Below are 23,315 nucleotides of genomic sequence, written 5' to 3' on the forward strand. Positions count from 1 at the left end.
CAGCCAATCTTTTTTTCAGTGTACAGAACCGATTTCATTCGTAATTTGATTTAATTGCATAAAATATAAAAGTTAAAATATAAAAATCAATACAAAAGTTGATCGTACGCAAATTTTTCTGAATTCTAACATCGCTTATGACCGAGTAAGCCAAATTATTACCGATTTATCTCGCACCGAGTGTCATAAATCGACACGTCGAGCTGCAAGCGTAAATAATTACGCGTGGCGAGATGCAGACGCTGGATAACTTCTCGATCGAGAAGACGTGATGAAAATAACGCGCAAAGAAACACGACGAGGAAAGGGAGGATAAACGAAAAAGAAACAAAACAGAAAAAAGAGTGGAACCACGAGTACCAGCAGCGAGACGAGGAAGAGACCCGTTATGGTGACCGTGTTGCATCGCATTAACCAGTCGACCGAGTGATCCTGATCCAATCTCTCGTGCATTCGGTTCCTCCAACGAGCAAAGCTTTCATCGCGACAGTAATCTATTGTACCTGCTAGTAGTCAGAGTACTTATGTATCTGTCAATTATAGATCATGATGCGTATAAATCACATTTTTAATGCGCTTATTTAAGGCTCATTTAAAGCCAATTTTATTAAAAGATTTAATATTCTGAATAAAAATTACTAAGCAATTGTATAAGATCTGTATACTGAAAAAAAATTCTAAATTTAAGTAATATTTTCTTGAATAGTAGGTAACTAAGTAAACACTTCTTTACTGCAAATAAATATTTATTTAAAAAGAAAGTAATACTTAAATCAAATAATATGTTTACATTTAGTAAATATTTATTTGCAATAATTAGGAAATATTACTTAGATTTAGGAAAATTTTTTCAGTTTATGAAATGTGTATACAGAGTAACATAAAATATAGAATTTTTCATTCTTACAAAATCCACGGTTAGTAAATCTTAAAATGCTATTTACATACTTAAATCTCTTGTATATACATATATATAATAATTTATTGAATAAATATTGATTTATTACTCTTCAGTAGTTTGCGGAAAATGCTTTTTATTTAATCCACTAATTGCCTGTGGTCTCCATTTATGAATTTCATCTATTTTTTATTTTTGATATCAATAATCATTTACTCATCATTTTGAATTAAAACTTTTTCAAATAAAAAGTAAAAGTTTGGCAGTTAATAGATTAATTTGCTATGAAAGCTGATATATTTTGTCTAGAAATATTCTGCGGAAATATCGGTCAGAACATTTTATTATGTAAATCATGAGAATGATTTTATTTTGTGTAGTCTGCTTTAATCCGAGTGATTATGCGATCATAAACGAGAATATAATTGTGTTTGTGATTTGTACGTTCTCTCGTGCGACCCAATACTTTTCATAATTACGTATGGATGAACGGACTTTAATTAGCTACAACGAGCCGTAGGCAAGAAACGTATAGAATTTCCCTGAAATTTAGTTAAATTATTATAATCATCTGCTTGCGTACGGACGATTTATCCGCATTGTATAATTATTTCGGACTATAATGAGGCGACATGTTAATTAGAATTTATTTCGCCATTATCGTGCATCGATATTCGTCGGGATAATTAGGCATTTTGTTATTCTAAAAAAACGACATTAACTAAACCAAATCAATAAATCCGTGTTCTATTTATTTACGAAGTAAATATCTATCGCGTATCTCATTTTTGCTAAACTTTCGGTTGTGGTTCGCTTCAATCTCCCGATAATTCAGAATTCCCTTCGAATCATATATAGGAATTGGTTATTTGTTTCTATAACGTTAACTGCTTCGCTTTACTTAACAATATATGCGTCAGTGACCTGTACGGCATTCTATTACGCAACAGATCGACGACTGGAATGTCTGTACTGTTCCAAAGCATTTTTTCCCTCTGTTTTTTTAAACATTTTTATCGATAACGTCGCAAGGTATAACGGCATTCCGCAAATTCCGATTATTCTTCGACGGCAGTGGCGCAATTTTACTACCCTCCAAAGTATTGAGCATCACTCAGTTCCGAAGTTTTAGATATTCGTGATACGAAGTCAGAGACCTCTCTGGCTGCCTGCCTGACGATCTTTCACAACTTTGTAACAGTCGTTATCAAATAACGGTTTCACGTAAGTACATCATAAGTAATGCATTTTAAGTCACGCTTGAAAACACATTTATCTCTTGAAAACAGAGCAATGACGGGAAATGAATCACGACTCACCTGAACGTCCACCAGATGTTGAAGCACATCGTATTCAGCCAGAAGAAAGCAGCCAGGAAGAAAAAGTGTGCCATAATCGCTGAAACATAACAAGTCTCGTTAGTTTTACAAATATTAGAGGTTTAAGAAAGATTTATTTTTCTTTTTTTTGTGAGAATATTGTGTGAGACGGCAAATATTTTACTTTTACGATTTAAATAATTTTAATTATTAAATATTGGTTTAAAAAGAAAAATCAAGTTAACAGTTGATTGTTTGAAACTCTTTTGCTCTTCAGTCGGATATTTTAGTCATACCAGTGTATGCAAATTTTCACTCACAAATTTAATAGCAAATTATTTTGTATGCTGTGTGTGTGTGTGTGTGTGTGTGTGTGTGTGTGTGTGTGTGTGTAATTCTTCTTTAATAATCTTTATCACAATTCTTAACGTATTTTAGACATTTTGTAACGGGTAAACTCGTCTAACAAAGACGCCGTCGGTTTTCAGAACTTCGATGCGTTCGTAAAAGATTCATAAACCATGGAGAAGATTTCGAGGGTAGGACACGCAAAAGCAAAGGGTCGGACAAAACTTCAGGGAGACAGCTTTTGTGAGAATCTGCTTGAAAAGTCGCCGAGATGATGCGCGACTGGTGGTGTCTTATAAATTTTTTAGAATCGCCCGCATTCATCCTTAGAATCTGCGCGCGTCTATTCCTAATGAAGGCGAAAATTACGTAGAGATCTTCGCCATCTTAACCATCATTTTATTTATAGTAACGCCATTCAACACATATTTTATAAAAAACATAAATTAAGAACATAAATAGTATCAACGATTATTAGTAGCAATATACTCTGCGGATATTTACAACTATAATTATTGTATAAACTATATATATTGTATATATATAAATTTTATTTCAAATAAATTTAATAAAAATTCAATAAAAATAAATATTAAGTGAAAATAACAGAATACATAAAAATTATACATGTAATTATTATCTATAATAACAAAAAGAATTATTAACTCTTGTTAAAAAAATCGATCTGATCGAAAAAAAATTGATCTAATTAAAAAAATCTAATTATTCTTCTTAATAAATAACAAAATTTTCTATTCATTCTTTCTTAACTCTCTCTTATTTATTAATTTTTAATAGCCTTTTAACTTTCATGGTTTCTTTAACATTCGGAAATATACGAAAATACAAAATCATGATAGTGGTGGAAAGATCAGATGGCAAGAGGAATGAAATATCGTTTCAATATTTGTGCAGCTCACGTATTGATAAATTTTTAATAGCGTTGCGTGCGCTTGGCCCTTAGAATACAGAACAATGAGCGCAGAACGGAAGCCATGGTGAGAGAATGCGAACATTAATTTCTAAAAACGCAATCGACAGCCATACATAACGACGATAATAACGAATGTGCTGGCTCGCGCTCAGACCTTGTCAAACATTCCTTTGCAAATAGGTACTTCATTTTTAATAAGCACGGATGAATGTGCGACTGAATGTATGTCATCTGCACGACGAGACGAAATGTATATTGTAATTAAAACAAAGGTGACCGTCAATCGTCAATTGTCCATTAATGATCAAAATGTTACATTTTAATTTTTTAAAGTTTAATTACATACTATAATTACATATTATAGTCAGAGGAGGACATTTCACAAAATGTAATATATTCGCGATAAAATTGGCTAATAAAATAAAATATCCTATACGTAAAACAATACATATGTGTAGTGTAAATGTTTTTATTTCGCTAGCTTTGTGTCCAATAAAATTTTAAAATCACGAACATAAGCATCTATCATTAATTACATAATCATGTTTTTTCATGGGTACTCTGTCATGCACAAATTTAATTTCACACGACTTGTATAATTATAGCTGTCTGGCAAGAAACACATCAATAAGCGATCGATAAGAAAAGACAAGCGACGTTAAACTCCTCGTGATAAAATACCAACTAATAGCGAGATTTATTGACACTTTCTATTTCGCAATATGCATATATTGCAACGTAATAGTACGTACTCGACGTACGAAGATAGAATGCATGCAAGACCTATCAGACCAAGTTCCTTGCATTCACTCTGTTACATGTACTATGAATTACACACCTCGTTCGCACCTCGGGACAAACGGGCAATTAGAAGTCCTTGCGCATAAAAATATGAATAACGGCAGCGAGTGACTCATCGCGTGACTATCGCTTAATCGAGTCTCTATTCAGTCGCAATTATTCTAACGGAAATGGTAAAAATTTTGTGGACGGGAAGATAAATCGCAGTGTAAACATGCCTGACTGCGGGCCGCGGGTTCAATTAACTTTTACTTTGTACACACACGTCGACACGAGTGGCATATATAACGCGAAAATTCATATCGCTAATGGAGAGAGCAACCAAGGGCGGTGATGCAGAATCGAGCGGTTTTAAAGATCAATTATAGTGAATTCTCTCTCTCGTCGCTGGATTTACGATGTCAAGACAACTGTACACAGAAAAATACATACTGCGTATACAAATAATTAATTATTTGTGTCAAATGTAATTTCAAAAATTCATATATCTGCAAAACTATCACAAAAATTCATCACAAGCATCAAATTTAGGATTCAAAATATATTCTGAATCCTAATAAGTTTACTACTTCAATTAAGATTATTAACTTAAAACAAATTCGATTTGCTTATTATATAAGTCATTTCTTCAATTTTATAATATTTTTCAGAAGAAAATAAATTCTTGTTTTGAGTACACATTAATAAATTTTTCTCAAATTTATAAGTAGGTACATTTTAAATTTAATATAAACAAAATATTCTTTGTTAAAAATAAACGTTATTTTAAAGAAAAGAAGTAAATTGAGTAATAATTTTTCTTAGCAATAGAATATGATATTTTTTTAGATTTTCATAGTTATCATTTAAACGAACGAAGAGGTTACATGTAAAGTAGAGAAACAAAATAAAAAATATTTATTTTATAAAAATTTCAATTTGCCGATGATTATAATTAATTTGCGAATTATAGATGTGTTTTTAATAAGCGATTTGATCAAATTTGTAATATTTATGATATTCTCTAAACATGTTAGGAAACGACTATTTTATTATGAGAGAACTCGTTTAATGAGACACGTATCCTCGTACGCGTGTGCATAAACTTATATTTGGCTAAATCCCAGGAAAATTACTTTCGTTGACAGTTGCCCGGTAAGTAAAACGCAATGTTCATTCGGTAGAACGTGGACTAACGACCTGTAGTTACAGGACCACCTCCGACGACGCCCGAAGTCACGGGCGAAGTGAGATTAATGCGTACGTTACATGGTGGTGAAATCGTCAAATAATTCTTCGCCGGGAGGCTTTCACGGGACGGCAGCCGCCGGCATTTATCGCGCGGCCTAGAAATAATTAAATTTCCAAAACTAATTACGACTCGTTGCAATTATAACTCGGGCGACATTCATCCGTGAATCGCCACACTATCATCCACCCTCGTCGACCGGCGCCCGGCACCGGGGAGGTTGGAGAGCTTGCAGGCGAAATGGGGGCGAACCGTTACGGTGCCTCACCCCACGACTGCCACCCTTCATCGACAAAATCCACCCGGCAACGTGTTTCGGACGGCGGAGGCGGATCGTGTTTGCGCGGTGTGTTTTCCATTTTCCACGCCCGGTAGAATCCACCGTGTGCAGCAATGATCCTTTTGTTGGAATTAGTACCGGGAATCAAGAGAGAAAGAGATAAAGAAAGAAAGAAAGAGAGAGAGAGAGAGAAAGATAGGGAAGGGATAGAGAGAGAAAGATGGGAATATAGCGTGGGGGATGTTTTCAAGTACGATGCGCGCTGCTTGTTTTCTCATTCATCATGATTTATATGAGTCGTGAACAGCGATGTAAAGACACGAGGAGGAGAGCTAGATAAAAACATGATCTTGTGTTAATAGATAGAAAGATATTCGCTTCCGGAAAAGTATTCTTTATGTCGCGTGTCAAGAACGTATTATTTTTTTCGTGAAGAAGTGTAACATGTCCTAAAAATCAAGAGAAATTATGTCTGAGCGCGAAGTATACTGTTATTTTTTAGGTAGCGAGAAAATGTATCATACCAGTAAATACTAGTATAAAATATACTAATACAGGAGGCTAATAACCATATAATAACAATTAATTCAACAATAATAATAGAACTACATTAACTGCATTAGAGTTAATTCTTGATTAAATTATGATTGAATTTAATTATTACGTGCTAAACATGCAAACTTTATCTGATAAATAACTTTAATGTGATTTTGTCGAGTGACCAAAATTATGATCTTATTCTATAAAAGCCATAATACTACATACACACTTCCAACAATTTCCAAAAAGATTTGACAGAAATATAAAATATAATATTAATTGTCTTTTTAAACTATATAAAGATATAGAAAATCAATCGTTACTTTAATAACGTACGATATAAAGAACTGCTAAGATTTTCTTAAGCTTCCTGCTTCTGACTTTTATCTTTTTAAACAGAAGTATTTAGGGCAAACGAATGAATGTTTACATCCGCAATTGAATACTCCCTATAGACCAAGCCTATTTCCCAGTTCGTAAGTTTTACGACGAAGAACCTTTCGTTAAGATTGGCTTTTAGACGCGGAGAGCATTGAGACAGAAAGCTTTGAAAGAGGAGGGAGAGGAAAAGGAGAAAGGGCGCGCGAAGCAGCTGGGGTTAATTTAAGTCACGTTGTACAGAATCGAAGGAACTAGTACTGCGGCGTTTACGTGTACGACCCTATGGCGCCACCAGGGGTGAGTGTCAAGGGTTGAAACGTCAGCCAGCTAAGGGCGTCTCGATTTGCATGGGAGGAGGGTTTCGGAATTAGATTGCACGGGTTGACCCATCGTTTATCTTTTTCTTTCCCAGAGAGTACATCTAATTGCCCTGAGGGATGACACTCCCCTTGTTGAGCACGTGCGTGCTAACGTTATTGCTGCGCCGCACTTCGTCGGCAGTAACACGATATGAAAGAATAAATGTATATTTATTTCAATTGGAAAGCCCGCTTATAATTAAATGTCAGTACAATACGAGTAGTCCCAAATATTTGTTCGTTTACTTTTCAATGAGAAAATTTCAACGAGGATTTGCTTGAATTTCTCTCTCAACATAAAATAAATTTAAAAAGCGACGAATTTTATATGAAAATGTACGTTATTAATAACAACTAACGTGCAACTAACGTTACCATAAAATAATTAAAAACATAATTCTTGGCTGATTCGATAAGATCAATATTTTAAAAATACAACATTTATTTAAACTTCTCGCGCATGTTTCCGTGAATGAATATAAGTGTAACAGAAAGACGGTGAAGATCACAGAAATGAATGATGCATTTGAGGGAGTAAAAGAGCCTGAACAGGGACTTCTACCCATTTTTTTTCTTTTTTTTTCCTTTATCTCTTCTATCTCATTCAAATGTACATCGTACAAAGAAAGAATGTTAATGTGCCGGTATCACGCAGCTTTAGCGTCGCTCATTTAAGTTAAACCCAATAAACGGAATTATTGCTCGAAATAATTGGATCGCAGTGGCTTTATTACACCGCTTTGATTTTAACTGGAATCGGACTCGATGCGTGTTGTGGACCTCCCCGGACTTTCGGTAGAACCGCGCGCGACATTACGCGTTTAATGAATTACGTACGAAAGTTATTACGAGGCCACGACAGCCTCGTGGGGCGAGCGATCGGTCAACAAGGAAACTGAATGTTTCAACTTGTTCGCGAAAATTTGCTCACAGCTGCGAAACACGGACTGCAAGAGGCGGATAAACCTATCTAAAAAGTGTACAATATATTAATGCCAAGGAAATAATATGTATCCTATTTCGATCAGTTCTACGAGCTTCATCCGCTAGATTCCATCATTCATCTTGAAAGTTTCATCAAAACGTAATTGATCAATTGCTTTACTTAATTTTATTACTTCAAGATTCTTTTTTACTTCTTTACTATTAGAGGAAGGTCATCGATACCGATATACCACTTTGTTTTTAGACAATATTTCTTAAACAAAAGGTAAAAATACAACTTCAAAAACATAAATACAAACTAAAAGGTGTCTTCTATCAGATAGTATAAGCAGTTTTTATAATATACTGTTTGCAATTTTGCAATAATTAAATTTTTCGTAAATTATGCAAAAATGAGCGTCTGTCAAAATGGGCTCCAAAACTGACATAGTAGGCAATAATGCCAACATTCTATAAATAAAAATATATCCTATTCTGTAAAGAAAACTAATTTATCAAATTATAAACATTTAAAATGACATAATATTATCAATAATACAGTCACTATTATTTTAATTACGCAATTTGCAAAAGAACACCGTAAGAATTTTCTTCTTGGATTCATAGAATTTGTTTTTAGCTGATTTGGTATAGAAATAAGCCACAAATAAATGAAAATTATGAGTTTGTACTTCTTTAATTAGCTAAACAGATCACTTTTTTATTAATATTAATAAGGAGCAAAGATTAGTTTCTAAGAAATAAGAAGATATCGCTTTAGGAGACCTATGTCAGTATCGGTGACCTTCCTTTATATATTTCAACACGAAAAGAACAATTTTCTTGAAATATCTAAAAATTTAGCTAGATCTGAAAATAATGTTGACTATCAAAATATTCGTGAAAAACTTAAACGTAATGAGTCATGCTGCAAAAAATATTGATATCCTAGCCATCACACACAATTTGAGTGTCTTATATAATTATTTTAATAGTTCAATAAAATTTATTTTCAAATCTATATCTAGCTAAATTTTTAGATACTTTAGCAAAATCGTTCTTTACATGAAAGTAGAAAGAAAAATAGTATAATCAAAACTACGTAAATACTCGAAGCGTCATTTTTGTCAAATTGTATCGTTCATTGATTACAATCGCTATCTGCAAGATGGGTAACTCTAATCTTTTTATCTCTCTGAAAAAGAAAGAGGGTATCTAATGATTTACGCGGCGCCATCGGGGAGGTTTTGTTGAAACGCAATGTAACGCTGATAATTTCGCGGGAATAATGCCAGTGGCCGTTCGCGCCAAAAACCATTTCTGAACGAAGAGGAATTATACGTCGGACTGTCGAGAAAGCAGCGACGACAGATGAGAGGCTGATAAATAGTTATGAAGAACGAGAATGGAAAACGCACGAGACGTGAGGACAAATGAAACGAGAAAAGAGAATGAATGTAAAATACGCGAAATTTTACAATTCGCGATATTTCATCTCGCAATATGTTACAATATTGCTTAATAAATACCGCAAATTAAACCGGACCTGCTCATTGAATCTTATAAAAGAACAGAGAAGTTGAAAATAATTTATTTCTGCGATAAATATTGGACAACACTCGATATTATATATGTATATGCATGCACCAAATACGTATATAGTATAGGAATAAACAGAATTGTTATAACAATGTTCGTTTCTGAAAATAATAATAATAATTAATGCCATCATTTCTACACGAAATGGATTTCTCTTGTTTAAAATTGATGAAAAATTACATTTTTAGATTATTTGCATACAGATTTAGCGTATAGATTTAAAAAAATTTTTATTTTTTTCCTTGAAGAAAATGCAAAATTTTATACAAAATATTTATTCATACCTTTCTATGGAAAACTTATAGCAAATTCGGTTCGATATACTAATGCGCACTAGTGCATATTAAAGGCGTTGTACAATCATTTAATCTGTGTAAAAATAAAATGCAAATATTTTCCAAATATAAATACAGATTTTACTTAACAACACAATAAAATGTATTGAGGATTTCATGATTTAATCCGTTTTTATGTTTATGTTAAACACATATTTTTATGTTAATTTGTGTACAATGGCTTTAATGTGCACTAATGCATACTGAGTGCATCCAATCAAATTCGCTATGAATTTTTATGATAGTGGAAAGAATATTTTATGAACTTAATGATTTCTTTTAATTTATGATACACAATTATAGCTTTGTTAGTCCGTGTCGAATTGTCGGGTCAGAAACCGGCGACGACAGGCGAGAGACTGATAAATAGTTATCGAAAATTACGGGAGGGTCGGAAAACGAAACGGTGGGCTCGACGAACGAGCGAAAAGGGGGAATTTAGAATACATACAGTTGCGTATGATCTATGACACGCGATATCGGCGCGGGCGATTCGTTATAACATTAATAATTATCATCGATTCGGTCGCATGCAACCATGGCCCCGCCTACGACGCGATACGAGTCGTATCATACGACGGGTATAAAATCCGACCGATGGAATGACTACCGTTTCGAAATATCGTACAATCGTGAATCGTCGCTAAGCATAGTATCCATACGTAAACCGATTTAATCAAGCACGCAATAAAACTGACATATCGCGCGCGCGCGTCGGATTCGGAAATGCATGGCTAGCATAAATCCGGCACGGCAAGTGCAAATGTGACTATTCGCGTACGAGCTGAAAAAATGACACGCATAATTGCAATTAGAATTTTATGGACCGACGAATGACGTAATCACGACGTGCGTAAATAGCGCGGAAAAATATAACGCGATTCGTTGAAATAGTGATAATATGTTAATTGATAAATAATATAGAAATAATAAGGTCTCTCTATGAATATTTTATTTTTAAAAGAAACAAGATACGAAAAGAAGGTTATATCACATGTTAATTAATTACAGTAGATTATAGTATAAATCAGATAAATTCATAGTAATTAATATTCAACGTGGGGTATTATTATGCATTTTATAAGATATATATTTCTAACGAATAAAATATCGTAATTAATTTTAGGAGAAACGAGACATGACGGAGATAATATGTAGTAAAAGTATATAGCACGTTAAATCGTGGAATTTTATACTCCGTAATAATAATAATGCAATATATAAAAATTATACTTCTTATAACCCAGAAATTAAATGGGCTACAAAATAAATAAAAACCGGAAAAATCTTTATTACGTATTCTATAAAACATTTCTAATGAATAGTATATCTTGACTAATTTTACCAAAAACGAAGCATTAAATTTTATATTGTTGAATTTTATATTCCGTAATAACAATACTGTAATATGTCAAAATTATATTATAATTATATGTATAAATTATATTCATTAATCCAAAATAAATGGGTTACAGAATAAATTTAAACCAGAAAAATTTGTAACAATTAATATTTTATAGAAAAATTTGTAACAATTAATATTTTATGTGTCACTTTATTACGAATTATATAAGACATTTTTAACGAACATAATATCTCAATTAATTTTAACAGAAACAAGACATGGAGATAATAATTGGACGTTAAATTTTATCGTTGAATTTTACATTCCCTAATAATACTGCAATATGTGAGAATTATATTCATTCAGAAATTCGATTACAGAAAGAATGAGAGAAAAAATTAATTTAGGTCAGAAAAGTCCGTAGCAATTAATATTTTATGTGTCACGTTATTTTGTGAGACATTTCTAACGAATAAAACGTGTGGATGAAAGTAACTATTCGAAACTAGTGAATTGCACGCTATGTATGGAGCAATGTTCTTGCGGTCAAGATTTAATCGGCCTGTCCTATTTTTTTCTCTTTCACGCCAAGACTGAACGGGTAACAAAGTAGTCGTTATCTTTGCAAGCAGCGAGACGCAACGCGGGTTGTTGCGCTGAAGGAATGTGCTTCAAAAGTACGTGCAGAATAACGCGTGTTCTACGAGATCTCAGCGAAAACAAACGGTAGTTCTACATACACATCGTATTATTTGTATGTACACCTCGACTCGCCCTAATTTATAAAGAGAATGGTATTTGCTTTCGCTTATAAGCAACGCCTGCGTTACAACAACTACGAAGATAGCTGGACAATAAAGGTGGCGATGGACCGTGCTTTTCCGCCTGGAACACCCGTCAGACACGCTGCATTGTTAGTCAATCGTTGTTCGTGAGATGGAGATACGCAAATGTCGAGTAATTTTGGTTCCCGTCGATGTTTGGTTTCCATGAACCTCGGTAGACACGTTCTTACAACCGCGTTGGACTCGAGCGAAATAACGCGTAAATTATTATATACCCATCCCAAAGAAACATTACAACTTTGATCATAAGTATAAAGCATAAATTAATTGCATTTTCAATTGAAAAAGATGGTAATAAAAGCCAAAAAGGAACAAAATATTAAAATTATTATAAGAGAATACATATGTATTATTTTTCAATGAAACCGTTTTGATTTATTTTTCGTTAAAGATACAGAATGTTTACGTTTGTGGGTGTTTTATATACTTATGACCAAGTATTAATTCAAAAAATTATTCCATATAGATACGATTCAATTCTAAAATATATAATTCTTTCTATATAACATCTTAATTTAATTACAGATTTCATTATAGCTATCACGTACGTTATATAAAATTTATTGATTAAATTAAGAATTCCATTATGCGGTCCATTTTCCGAGAGCATCCTCGACTCCCGATCTGCACGAAGTAGACGGTGCTCGCGTGTAGCGCTAATGAAACTCCGTGGTGAATCAGCTCTAGTAGTGCGTTTAAATATATCCCGACTGTCCCCGTGTGTCGTTTCCGTGGAACACACGCGCGTATATTAAGACCGCCCAGTACGAATTCGCGACACAATACTCGACTCGAATCGGCCGGCACGGTCGTCAGCAGTGAAGTACTGAATTAGACATTTTTATTCCCGTCCGTATCCCGAAGAGAGCAGATCCCGTCCTGCGCAATGTTAGGAAGACTTTTTACGATGGGTGATATAATCAAAACGGTAGGAAACTGAATTGCGCGGTCTGCCACTTCGGGTTATACTTTGGAAAATTCTTCATTGAGAAATGGTTAATTTGTTCGTTTTGTAGAATTATTTTGTTGGAAGTTAATTTGATGGTTATTCAAACACGCGTATTTGTGCATTTATATTTAAGGAAATTTAATGGTAATTCAAAAAATTATTTCGAATTATCTCATCTCATGCAAGATTATCATGACACTTTTTTATATATGTTAAATTTATAATAAGAAAATGGGAGTTTAATCCTTCTTTATATATTCAAAAGAGAGATCGTAAAGTTTTAAATAACCCACTTTATATAGATTAACGGATTAAAATCTCGTTTAAAAATGGATAATTTATTGCAAGCACTGTCTCCGAGCTATATTTATCAAGACTAATAATATAATTATTATTTTTCATTTGCGATTCTTTGTCTTGCTCTAGTTCGTCTATTTTAGTTCCATTCGAAATCGTTCGTTTATTTCCCTGAACTGTTCGTCCTCATTACCGTCTGTCATCGTTGCGTCGAAACTTTGGTCGTTTTTTTTTACTTCCACGCGCACGTGGATACAATCGGTGAATTGAACGAGCAAAATTCTGTTATATTTAGACGTAACGAGCGGAGGCCAATCAGAGCGTGGAAAGCGAAGCGACAAGAAGAAAGAGAGAGAACGGACACGAGTACAAATCGACTGAACGATGGAGAGACTCGTGGCTGCTACTCGAGGCATCTCCACTTATATGGCGTCTCGTCGGAACATTGCGCGGTACGCAAGGGCCCACAATGTGTCTCGAGTGTTGCTGAAATTGCTGGCGAATGACGTCGACGGAGTTGGCTGGCAACTGGAGTAGCCCGGCTTGTGTCGACCAAGCCTCAAACCCTTCGCTAAACGGCCGCGTGACGAATTACCTGGGAAATAACCACCCAACCATCTCTCCTCCTCTTTCTACATCAACGACGAGCTGACATTCCGTAATTAATTTTCGGGACAGCGAGAATTTCGATACTCTTCCTTTTTCTCTCTCGCGCGAGATTGCAACGAACGTGGAACGGTCGAAGCCTCGTTGTAGATTGGCCTTCCTACAACCTGCAGGGAATTAACGGACGCGCCATTCCGTCGACGCGACCCGTTGTTGCGGAAAAAGAAGGGTGAACAAATGACGGTGACTCCCGAGACGTCAATTAGCGAGCGTCCTAAAAAATTCATATCGGAAACTCACTGCGCTTGGGGACGAAACTTGTGAAGCATTTCTCTGGTTTTTACGAAGTGTAGTGGGAAAATTAAAACACGATGGGGGAATTGCGGTTTGGTGGGTATGCATGATTTTTTAATGCGAGCGTTAAACAGATGTTTCTTAGTTCTCGACTACCGTGGTAAAATTAAATAAATCTGCTATTGAAGCGAATATGTTTTACAATGTAATAAAATAGTACTGTATCATATTATACTTTTAATATACATATTGCTAGAAAAATATTATTTCTTACAATATAACGTAACTAAAAACATTTTAATTCTAGAAATATTATATAATTAGTGGTCAAGCTGAATCTTTAGTGCTTAAATAATTTGGTATGAGAATTTATATACATATCCAATCCTGCAAACTGCGTGCCGAATTTAATTTTTAGCCTTGAAACGCAATTCTAACAGAACTAGAATAGTGATATCACAAATTAAATAGACAAGCAATTTAATAATATTGATGCTCATATAGACATTTTAGAAGGATGTTCATAACCTGATGCTAATAAGCTTTACTATACAGGGTTTAAGATGCTTATTAGCATCAAATTATCTTTCTATCAGATTATGAATATCCTTCTTTATCTTCTAAGATGTCTATGAGCATCAACATTATTAAATTGCTCGTCTATTTAATTTGTGATATTACCACTCTGGTTCTATTAAGATTGCGTTTCAAGACTGAAAATTAAATTCGACGCGCAGGCGGCGTAGGATTGAATTACGTATATAAATTCATACCGCATTATTTAAGCACTAAAGATCCAGCTTGATCGTTTAAGGCTGTCATTTCCTAGTGTTGTGTATTCACATTACGGTCTTAAAAGAGATTTTAGTTAATATTGTTCATATAATTAGATTTTCTTGCTAGAGATATTTATTTTATTTTATTTTTCTTATCACTTTGGCTCTGACTTTTTAAAAATAGGAGCTCAGATTACAGCACTTTCTCTCTCTTTCATCATATAAATCTTAAAATAAAATTTTTTTATAGATTATTTTAAAAATATTTTCAGTTAATTGTAAATATTCCGAACTAATAATAAATGTCATATACATTTGTATAGTTACAAATAGTGCCTAACGTGACAAGTACAAAAATGTGCGACGAGTAATTGGTGACTTCATCGGAGTAGTTGACAGGAGGAAGCACGTTTTTATACACCTCCATTTAGCTAAGAATAGCTATGAAAGTTCTGTAACAGGACGATAAGTTAGTTGCGAAGAACACCGCCAACTCCGAGAACAATCAACAGCGGAGAGGAAGAAACACCGCATCGAGCGGAGGGAAGTACGGACGCCCCGCGGAAACAAAAGGAAGACAAAAGGGTCAGAACGAGTGAAACAGTGAAGAATACATATGTATCGTATCGAGAGACTTCTCGCGCGGTTGTACAATAGCGTAGTATAACCGCGGGTCCCAGGATCGTCGTTCTGGCGCGACGCCAAGAGGCCGGCCGGTCGGCCGGCCGAAGTTCAAATTTTCCAGTAGCACCGAGCACGAGATATAATAACACGTCGGCCGTCTGGCATACGAATTCCAGCGGCTTTCCAGAGATATGTACGAGTGGCACCATCAGACCCTCATCCCTGTATATGCGCGAGTACGCGCGCGTGCACCGACGACGCGACACTCGTATACGCACGTCGAGTTGGTGGTCGATCGCTCCAAGTCGAGGGTCCTCAAGGGTTAAGCCGCTTTCCAATGTTGCTCGCTCATACACGCATACATCGGGACTATTAACCAACGAGCCGCGTTTCCGTCTATAGGTCTCGTGAAAAATTCCGCTTGAAATTCCGAGCGAATGGGGAAACGGCGGAGCGGCGCGGCCGCATCGGCGTCGGCCGGATTTCGAAGATTATCGTATACTCCAGAGCGCGGAGATCGACCCGCTGCATAATAGTTGGTTGTTCGAAGAGGCATGTTACGTCTGTAAATCATACGCCCTGCAATAAAACTATCAGAAGATTGTCGGTCGGTGTATCTTGATCGCCTGAGAGTGGCGCTTGGCAGTTTTACAGAACGTGGAATCGTAACATTTGTCAATTTTATGTGGAACGACGCCGACGCGGCCGTCTCGCATTAATGTCGCAATCGAAAGTCTTTCGATAGATATCAAATCTGAGAGATACCTACGTTAATGTGTTTGCAGAGACACGGCGTGATTATTTGAAATATTTGTAAACGCACAAATGTAAAATTCGATCATTAGCGGATCTAGAAATTTTCAAGGAGGAACCATTGACGCGCTGCGAGCAAAATTTTTTTTTAAGGTCAAACATAAAAAAATGAAATATTAAATTATTACATTAAAATAGTATTATTAAATGTACAATTCATAAAAAGCTTCATTTTTAATTATATTAATTTTAAATGATATTAAATTATATTAACACAAAAAAAATAATATTGTGGCAACTCGCTACCAAAGGTCTAACGGGTCTCGCGTGGATTCTCGTAAGCACCACAATTACACGAATTCCCTTTAAATAAGATCCCGATCTAATACTCTCTCGGGCGTCTAAGGCAGGTCCCACTACATCGCCTTACTGATGAGTCCAGTAATAGGGACCAGGACGAAACCCCGCGGTCGATCATAGTTCGAATCGATCACCATCATTCATTTTTCCGGTCTAACCAACACAATGATACCTCCAAAGTGGTGACCCCGACGTGATTGCGATTATCGAAGCAATGATACCTCCAAAATATAATAAATATTTTATATTTAGGAGTTCCTCAAATTAAAAAATATTTTTAAAATATCAAAATTGTAATTAACATTCCAGAATTATTAAAAATATATATAACATTTTGCTATAAATATTTAAAAAAAAAGACTCCAAGGGGGAGGATGGACCCTTCGTGGATCTGCCAGTGAATTTGATGTTTTCATGAATGCGCGAGTAAGTTAAAAAGAAATGTGTGAGAAGGAATTACTTGTTAAGCTGTAAAAACGATCACAAAAACGACTAATCTCGTACAGTTTCTTCAGTCAAGTAATTAATATAGAAAACTTGCAAAGCTTGTTGGATCAAGTATCTAACGATAGCTCTTTAGCTAGAAAATCTCTTAATTTAGTGGTCGGGGCAACCGCCTGCATCAACCAACGTTTCGCCGTTGTTCCGGAAGAATGCTTTGAGCGAGGGATTAAGATCTCTCCACGGATAAATTAGGCACCCACACCGGTAGAAAGTTATTCCAAAGGATGACTGAACATTGTTTGACCCTCACTTTACGACGATCCACAACGATAAAATTCAAAGTTGTTTAGAAAACTCCAAAGAGAATCAGAATAGTGAGGAATTTAAAAGCTGATAAACCAATTCGAACTGTTGTATTTAAACTGACCCCGAAAATTTTTATTTTTTATAATTATTCTTTATTTTTAATCTTTTTTCAAATTTACATATAATAGCTAGCGATATATAAGGGTGAGCTATCAGGAAAATTGCGATTTATATGTCCATCAATGCCTCATTAACAATGCAGATTGGTTGGATAAATAATCGGATCAACTTTGCCACAACGTAAATCCCTCTATATACAAACTTATCCTATAATATAAAAGATATTACCATGATTTACGATACAAAAGGATGGAGAATTAACTCCTTCGGACTATCCGACAGACGCTTGCATGCGGAAATGCAATCTTCCTGTCCAAAAACTGTGAGAGGATTGCAAGACTGGCAACTCAGCCAGCGAAAAAGTAATAATCGCGTGCGTGCGGTCAAAACACCCGAACAGCAGGAGTCGTTCCGGAACAACGCTTTGGCCGAGAGTACGTTATTTCGGATAGAATGCGAGACGCGTTCGGTTAGCGGACATGCTCCGAATGCAAACCGAAATCCCGACTCTGGGTTTCATCCGGATGGATAGCCGCTCGATGGTCGACGAGGGTGAGAGGGAGAGGAATAGAGAGAACGATGATCAAGGGACGCACAGAACTCCCGATAGTGCTTTTCGTTGGCACCCGGTGTGTGCGTAAAAATGTCCCAATAGGCTCTCTCTCTTCTTCATTCCCATAGGGAGAACTCGCGCGATTACGCAATTTCCGCTTTGGTTTGATTCAATTTCGGAGATCGTTCGATTTCCTACCAGATGCTCCACGCTCGCATATTATTTTGCACTATTCAATCGATACTGCAAAAAAAAAACAAAGTAGCAACATCGGTTTGATCAAATCAAAGTAACGAGAAACGAGCAAGAGGAATGAATTTCAATGTAACATTTTGCGTAGAAGAGACATCTCGCAAATTGCTTGGAGCGCGATATATGAAAGTCGCGAAGCGGGTTACAGATTTCTGAAGTCTGAAAAGTTTGAAAGTTTCAAAATGTCTTGCCTATACATCATGGGATTATGATTTATACTATCAAATCGCTCTCTAAAAGTACGTGAAAACAAATAAACGTTTAAATATTGCTATAAAATATAAAAATTTGAATATCGTCGCAGATCAGAGAAGAGAGAGCATAGAAAATTGACGAATTATGACATCTTAAGTGAAAAAAAAATCTCCGGTATTGTAGTCTTACCGTAATCTTTCATAATGCTTTAACTTTCTAAATCAAGTATTTGTGCATTTTCTATCGATGAAGATATTCTGTCGATCCTAATTTTATTACAGTGAAAAGACTTCATTAGAGATGCATATACGAAACACGTAAGTCAATAGAAATTGCACTTTCCATTGGCCGAGCTCCATCGCGATAGCGAAACGTGCTAAAAGCCTTATTGATGGTTTTAATAGAAAGGTTAGCGGTATAATATTCAATATTTTGTTTAGACTTTCTAGAGACATACATCAATTAAATATTTCATCATAAAATATTACTTATTTTAATTGTTAACAATTTAATTATCAATAGTATAATCATTTATCTATATATTTTTTTCTGAAGCGGTTTTTTATAATAACAATATGATTAAATAATCTACTATATAATAATAAATCTTTTTTTTTACTTTTTAGTTACATTCACATCTCAAAGAATTCAATATATGTATGTATCATCATTTATTTTAATATATTTAAATCAATTGAATTAATTAAGTACGCGTAAAAAAAGTTCGATTTTTATAATTATATACTGTAAAAATAACATAAATGTAATATTAAATCTTCATCCCTATTTTTCAAAATATAATAAAAAACGTTTGCGACATAATTTTGCATTTCGGCTCGAAAGTGTTAAGTAATCGACAATAATTTTTGACTCGCGTCTGACAGACAGAGAGGAGCACGACTTGTTCCACGTGTTCGCAATATCGGATTGAGCAAATGCTCGGAACAGACGCAGCAGTACGATGCGATATGCCCTGTCGGCCCCGCAGTTAATTCGTTCGAGCCTGAAAGTCATTAGCCAAGCCCGTAATCGAAATCATCGACAACGGAGCTATCGATTATACGTCGCCGCGGGCTGTCGTGTTCCATGCTGATGCAGATGCAGCGTAACGTTGCCGCATGCGGTGTATTTCGGTATGAAGCGCGCCGAATGCACCTTGGTACACTCTGGTGCGCTTTCAACGTGACCGGAAGTTCGTTTTTAGAGGAACGCGACCAGAGAATTGACCGCTTGTTCATTCCACATTTCTGACGGACACGCGAGAGCAGAACATCCGAAACCGCGGCTAATTGGGCACAATAATTAACAAGGTCGTCGCCGGATTGCGCGCCACCGTTCGTTCGTGTTCCGCAATCCCGGTTGATTTATTCCATTCGGCATTATCGCGTGATCCGCGATGCCACTCGTCTCGCTAATTGCGACCGATGCACTGACCAGAAAAGCTGTGGAAAACGATAAAAAGTTTAAAGTAATCGCCGATGTTACAGTTTATAATTATCCCGTCGGATAAAACGCCAATGATATTTATCACGTTAATTGACTCTCACTTGAGTTATGTATATATTTGATACATGTTTATTCATTTTTTCAGTAAAAAATACGTGATCAATTATTCCATATAGGAAATGGAAAATAACTTCTGACAAGTATTTTAGTTAAAAAATGAGTAATAAAGGATACGGTTATTTATTTATTTTTTTATTATCAATGTTCTTCGTACGTCGCGCATTGAAATTAAAATATTGATACAACAGTTATTCGCGAAATAAACACGCTTTTGCAGGCGCGAGCAGAAAATATACTATTCTGTCAAAAATTGTAACCAGTTATAAATCTTAATTTGCGATGTTACCGAAAGAATGAATACGTCTTATTTTTTCATAAACATTGCGTCGATGTGTATGTAAATCGATAAAGATAAAATAAATGGTAATACGGACGTGCGATAGGATATTCCAAACAGAAAACAAATCTATGGTGCGTGCACGACGAACTATCGATGTTGAACTTTTCCCGCGAAACAGCGAACATCGAGAATGTCCGATAAAAGAATGTAAATTTACTTTTCTCTGCGTTTTCAAACAGTAAATAACATTCATAGATCTGTCTGAACGAACCTTTGTTTTTCTGTTACATTACAAAATACAAGATAGAATATTTCGAAAAATCGGAAAACCACCAATGTATATAAACTCGCGGAGAATGACGCGGAGAGAGGATCAAGTATGCAAAAAAAAAGTCAATAAACCCGTATAATCCCGTCAAATAGGCAACATTTTTTTCTGGAAGAATGCAAAAAACGTCGCGTTTGTCAAATACGCAGCGCGGAGAACGCGCAAGCGGGATCGATTTCGGATCTCGTTTTTTGTATCTCATAGGGTTCGGTATGTAAACCCGTTTCGATTTTACACGCTTTCGCAAGCGGATGCAACTCGTCGGACGTTAGCGGCCGGGCGCGCGTTAACATACGCGCTCTTTCGCGCATATATAGGGTGTCCGATAAAGACTACAACAGTGCTTAAAGGTAGAGTCCTGAGATTATTCTAAGACGAAAATCCTAATATCAAAACGTTGAAGTTATAATAAAGATTTTTAGTTATAAGCATTTAAGATTAGTAAATCATCGCCTAAAGTTTGCGTACAGATACACAGAGAGAAAAATGTTTGGTATTTGTAACTATAATTATATATTACTATAATTATGATTATTACTACTATAATAATAATCATAATTATAGTTACAAATACCAAACATTTTTCTCTCTGTATATGGTTGGCATTTGTCGTTGTACCATATCTGAACCCGTGAACTTTTGGCGGTATACAATTATAATATAAATTCGGACCCATAAGAATTAATCTAATTAAATTGAAGAGAAATCTTGTATTCAGTCAAAGCGGATCTTAGTATTTTAATATTTCCTTATGAATTTATATATACATATCTAATTCTGCAAAACAATTTAATAATTTTTAATGTTAATAAGAGCATCTTTGTATGCAATTATAATATTACTAATCTAATGTTAATGAGAATCTTAAATCTATGAATAATTTATTGTGAAAAATATTGTCTCAAATATTGCCGGTATTCGAACTCGAATCTCCCGTATTCCGTGGACATCCTTATTCGATTAAGACTTCGGTGGCGGATTGCAAAATCAGATATGTATACAAATTTACACAGAAATATTTAAATACTAAAATCTGTTTTGACCCCGAGTATAAGATTTCTTTTATTTAATTAAATTTAGGCGGTGCGATTCTCGTTAAATTTAAATACTCATTCAAAAACTATTGTAACCTCAACATTTTGGTATTAGGGCATTTTCATCTTAAAATGACGACTCAGAGAGCTACTCTTAAGCGTTGTTACGGTCTTTACCGAACACCCTGTATATCTACGCGCGTATCGAAATCACTTGGTACACTTTTTGTTGACGTTCATGCGCCATCCGCGCCGTTTCTTTCGCATTGTTTTGTCCTGGCACCAAAGAGCCAACGTCACAACGCGTGCGGACGCATAGAGGTGAACGGTGCTGGTGCGGCGTGCATATTTGCACATGTATGTACGCGCGAAAAGCATTTTGGCGGGCCATCGGCATACCGCGCCGATGGAAATCGTGCTGCGCCCCATTATCAGGACTAAATTATCGGTTACGTCCGGTTGTAATCGAATTATAAGCGCACACAGTAATAGCATTACGCACGTTATTGTCGTAGCGAAGCGCAAGTGGGACGCAAGAGCTTCTCTCCAGTTGACTTTCCGAGTGGTCCACGGTACGTGCTGGATAGGGAGATTGCGTCTATTAGTGCCTGGCTTCGTGATATTTACCTACTTTCGAACAGCGGACGTGAGAGATAGTGAAGCATTGCGATAATATCTTTCGTTCTTCTAAGGACCGCATTGCATTAACGTTACTTTAACTTTAAGCGAAGCTTAAAATTCTCCTTCTCTGTTTTCCTCTCAGTTTTAAAAAGAGAGAGAGAGTTTTAAACGATCGTACCTAATAGTAACCAATGCTCAAGAGAGATAAGATTGTCGAGAGTACCTACCATTTTGCTCCAGTTTCTTTCTTAACGGTTCAAAAACATATCGGGTGCATTTCATTTTGCGCTCACAACGCTTATGAGCATCATTTGATTGTTTAACATTTGATAAACAACAAGGATGAAATAATTCCAAGAGTGCTGTGAGCAGCAAATGGAACCTAACCATCTTATCGCTTAGTTTAATCAGTTATCGCAGTTTCTGATCGATGTTTTCTTCATGGCAAAATACCGTGTCCGCATTCTTTCAGAATGACTCGCATTTTCCGAAACGCTTCATCGACGGCAATGCGGTACACTTTTCACGAAGTTAACAATCCTTTCACGCGATGTATCTCGTCCAGAGAGATGCGAATTTTCTGGGTAGCAAGGAACTCTCGCTGACAGAAGAAAATAAGCGGTCATAATACCGTGGAAAAGAGACTCTCTCAAGCGCTCCTCTCTCGGCGTCTAAGAACGCGGATCGCGAAGCACTTCGAGGCTTTACTGCGAAAACCAATCCGCTCGTTCGCTTTAACGGCTGGAGTTTAAAACTCTTTTACGAGTTCCGTGAAAGGAGACGAATCTTGCGAGAAGTCATCCCTTCTCATCTTCTCCTTT

The 23,315-nt window shown here is 35.6% G+C and overlaps 1 protein-coding gene across 1 annotated transcript in view; it reads right to left on the minus strand.

Annotated features, from left to right (window-relative positions):
• The window catches only part of mthl1 (adhesion G-protein coupled receptor methuselah-like 1), a 161,661-nt gene that overhangs the window by 96,416 nt on the left and 41,930 nt on the right, over positions 1-23,315 (minus strand). The window contains exon 4 of the mRNA XM_018462373.1: positions 2,218-2,296. Coding sequence (XP_018317875.1) covers positions 2,218-2,296 — 79 coding nt within the window. The remainder of the gene's footprint in view (positions 1-2,217; positions 2,297-23,315) is intronic.

The sequence above is a fragment of the Mycetomoellerius zeteki genome, unplaced genomic scaffold (assembly GCF_001594055.1).
Source record: "Mycetomoellerius zeteki isolate Tzet28-1 unplaced genomic scaffold, Tzet1.0 scaffold140, whole genome shotgun sequence".
NCBI lineage: Eukaryota > Metazoa > Arthropoda > Insecta > Hymenoptera > Formicidae > Mycetomoellerius > Mycetomoellerius zeteki.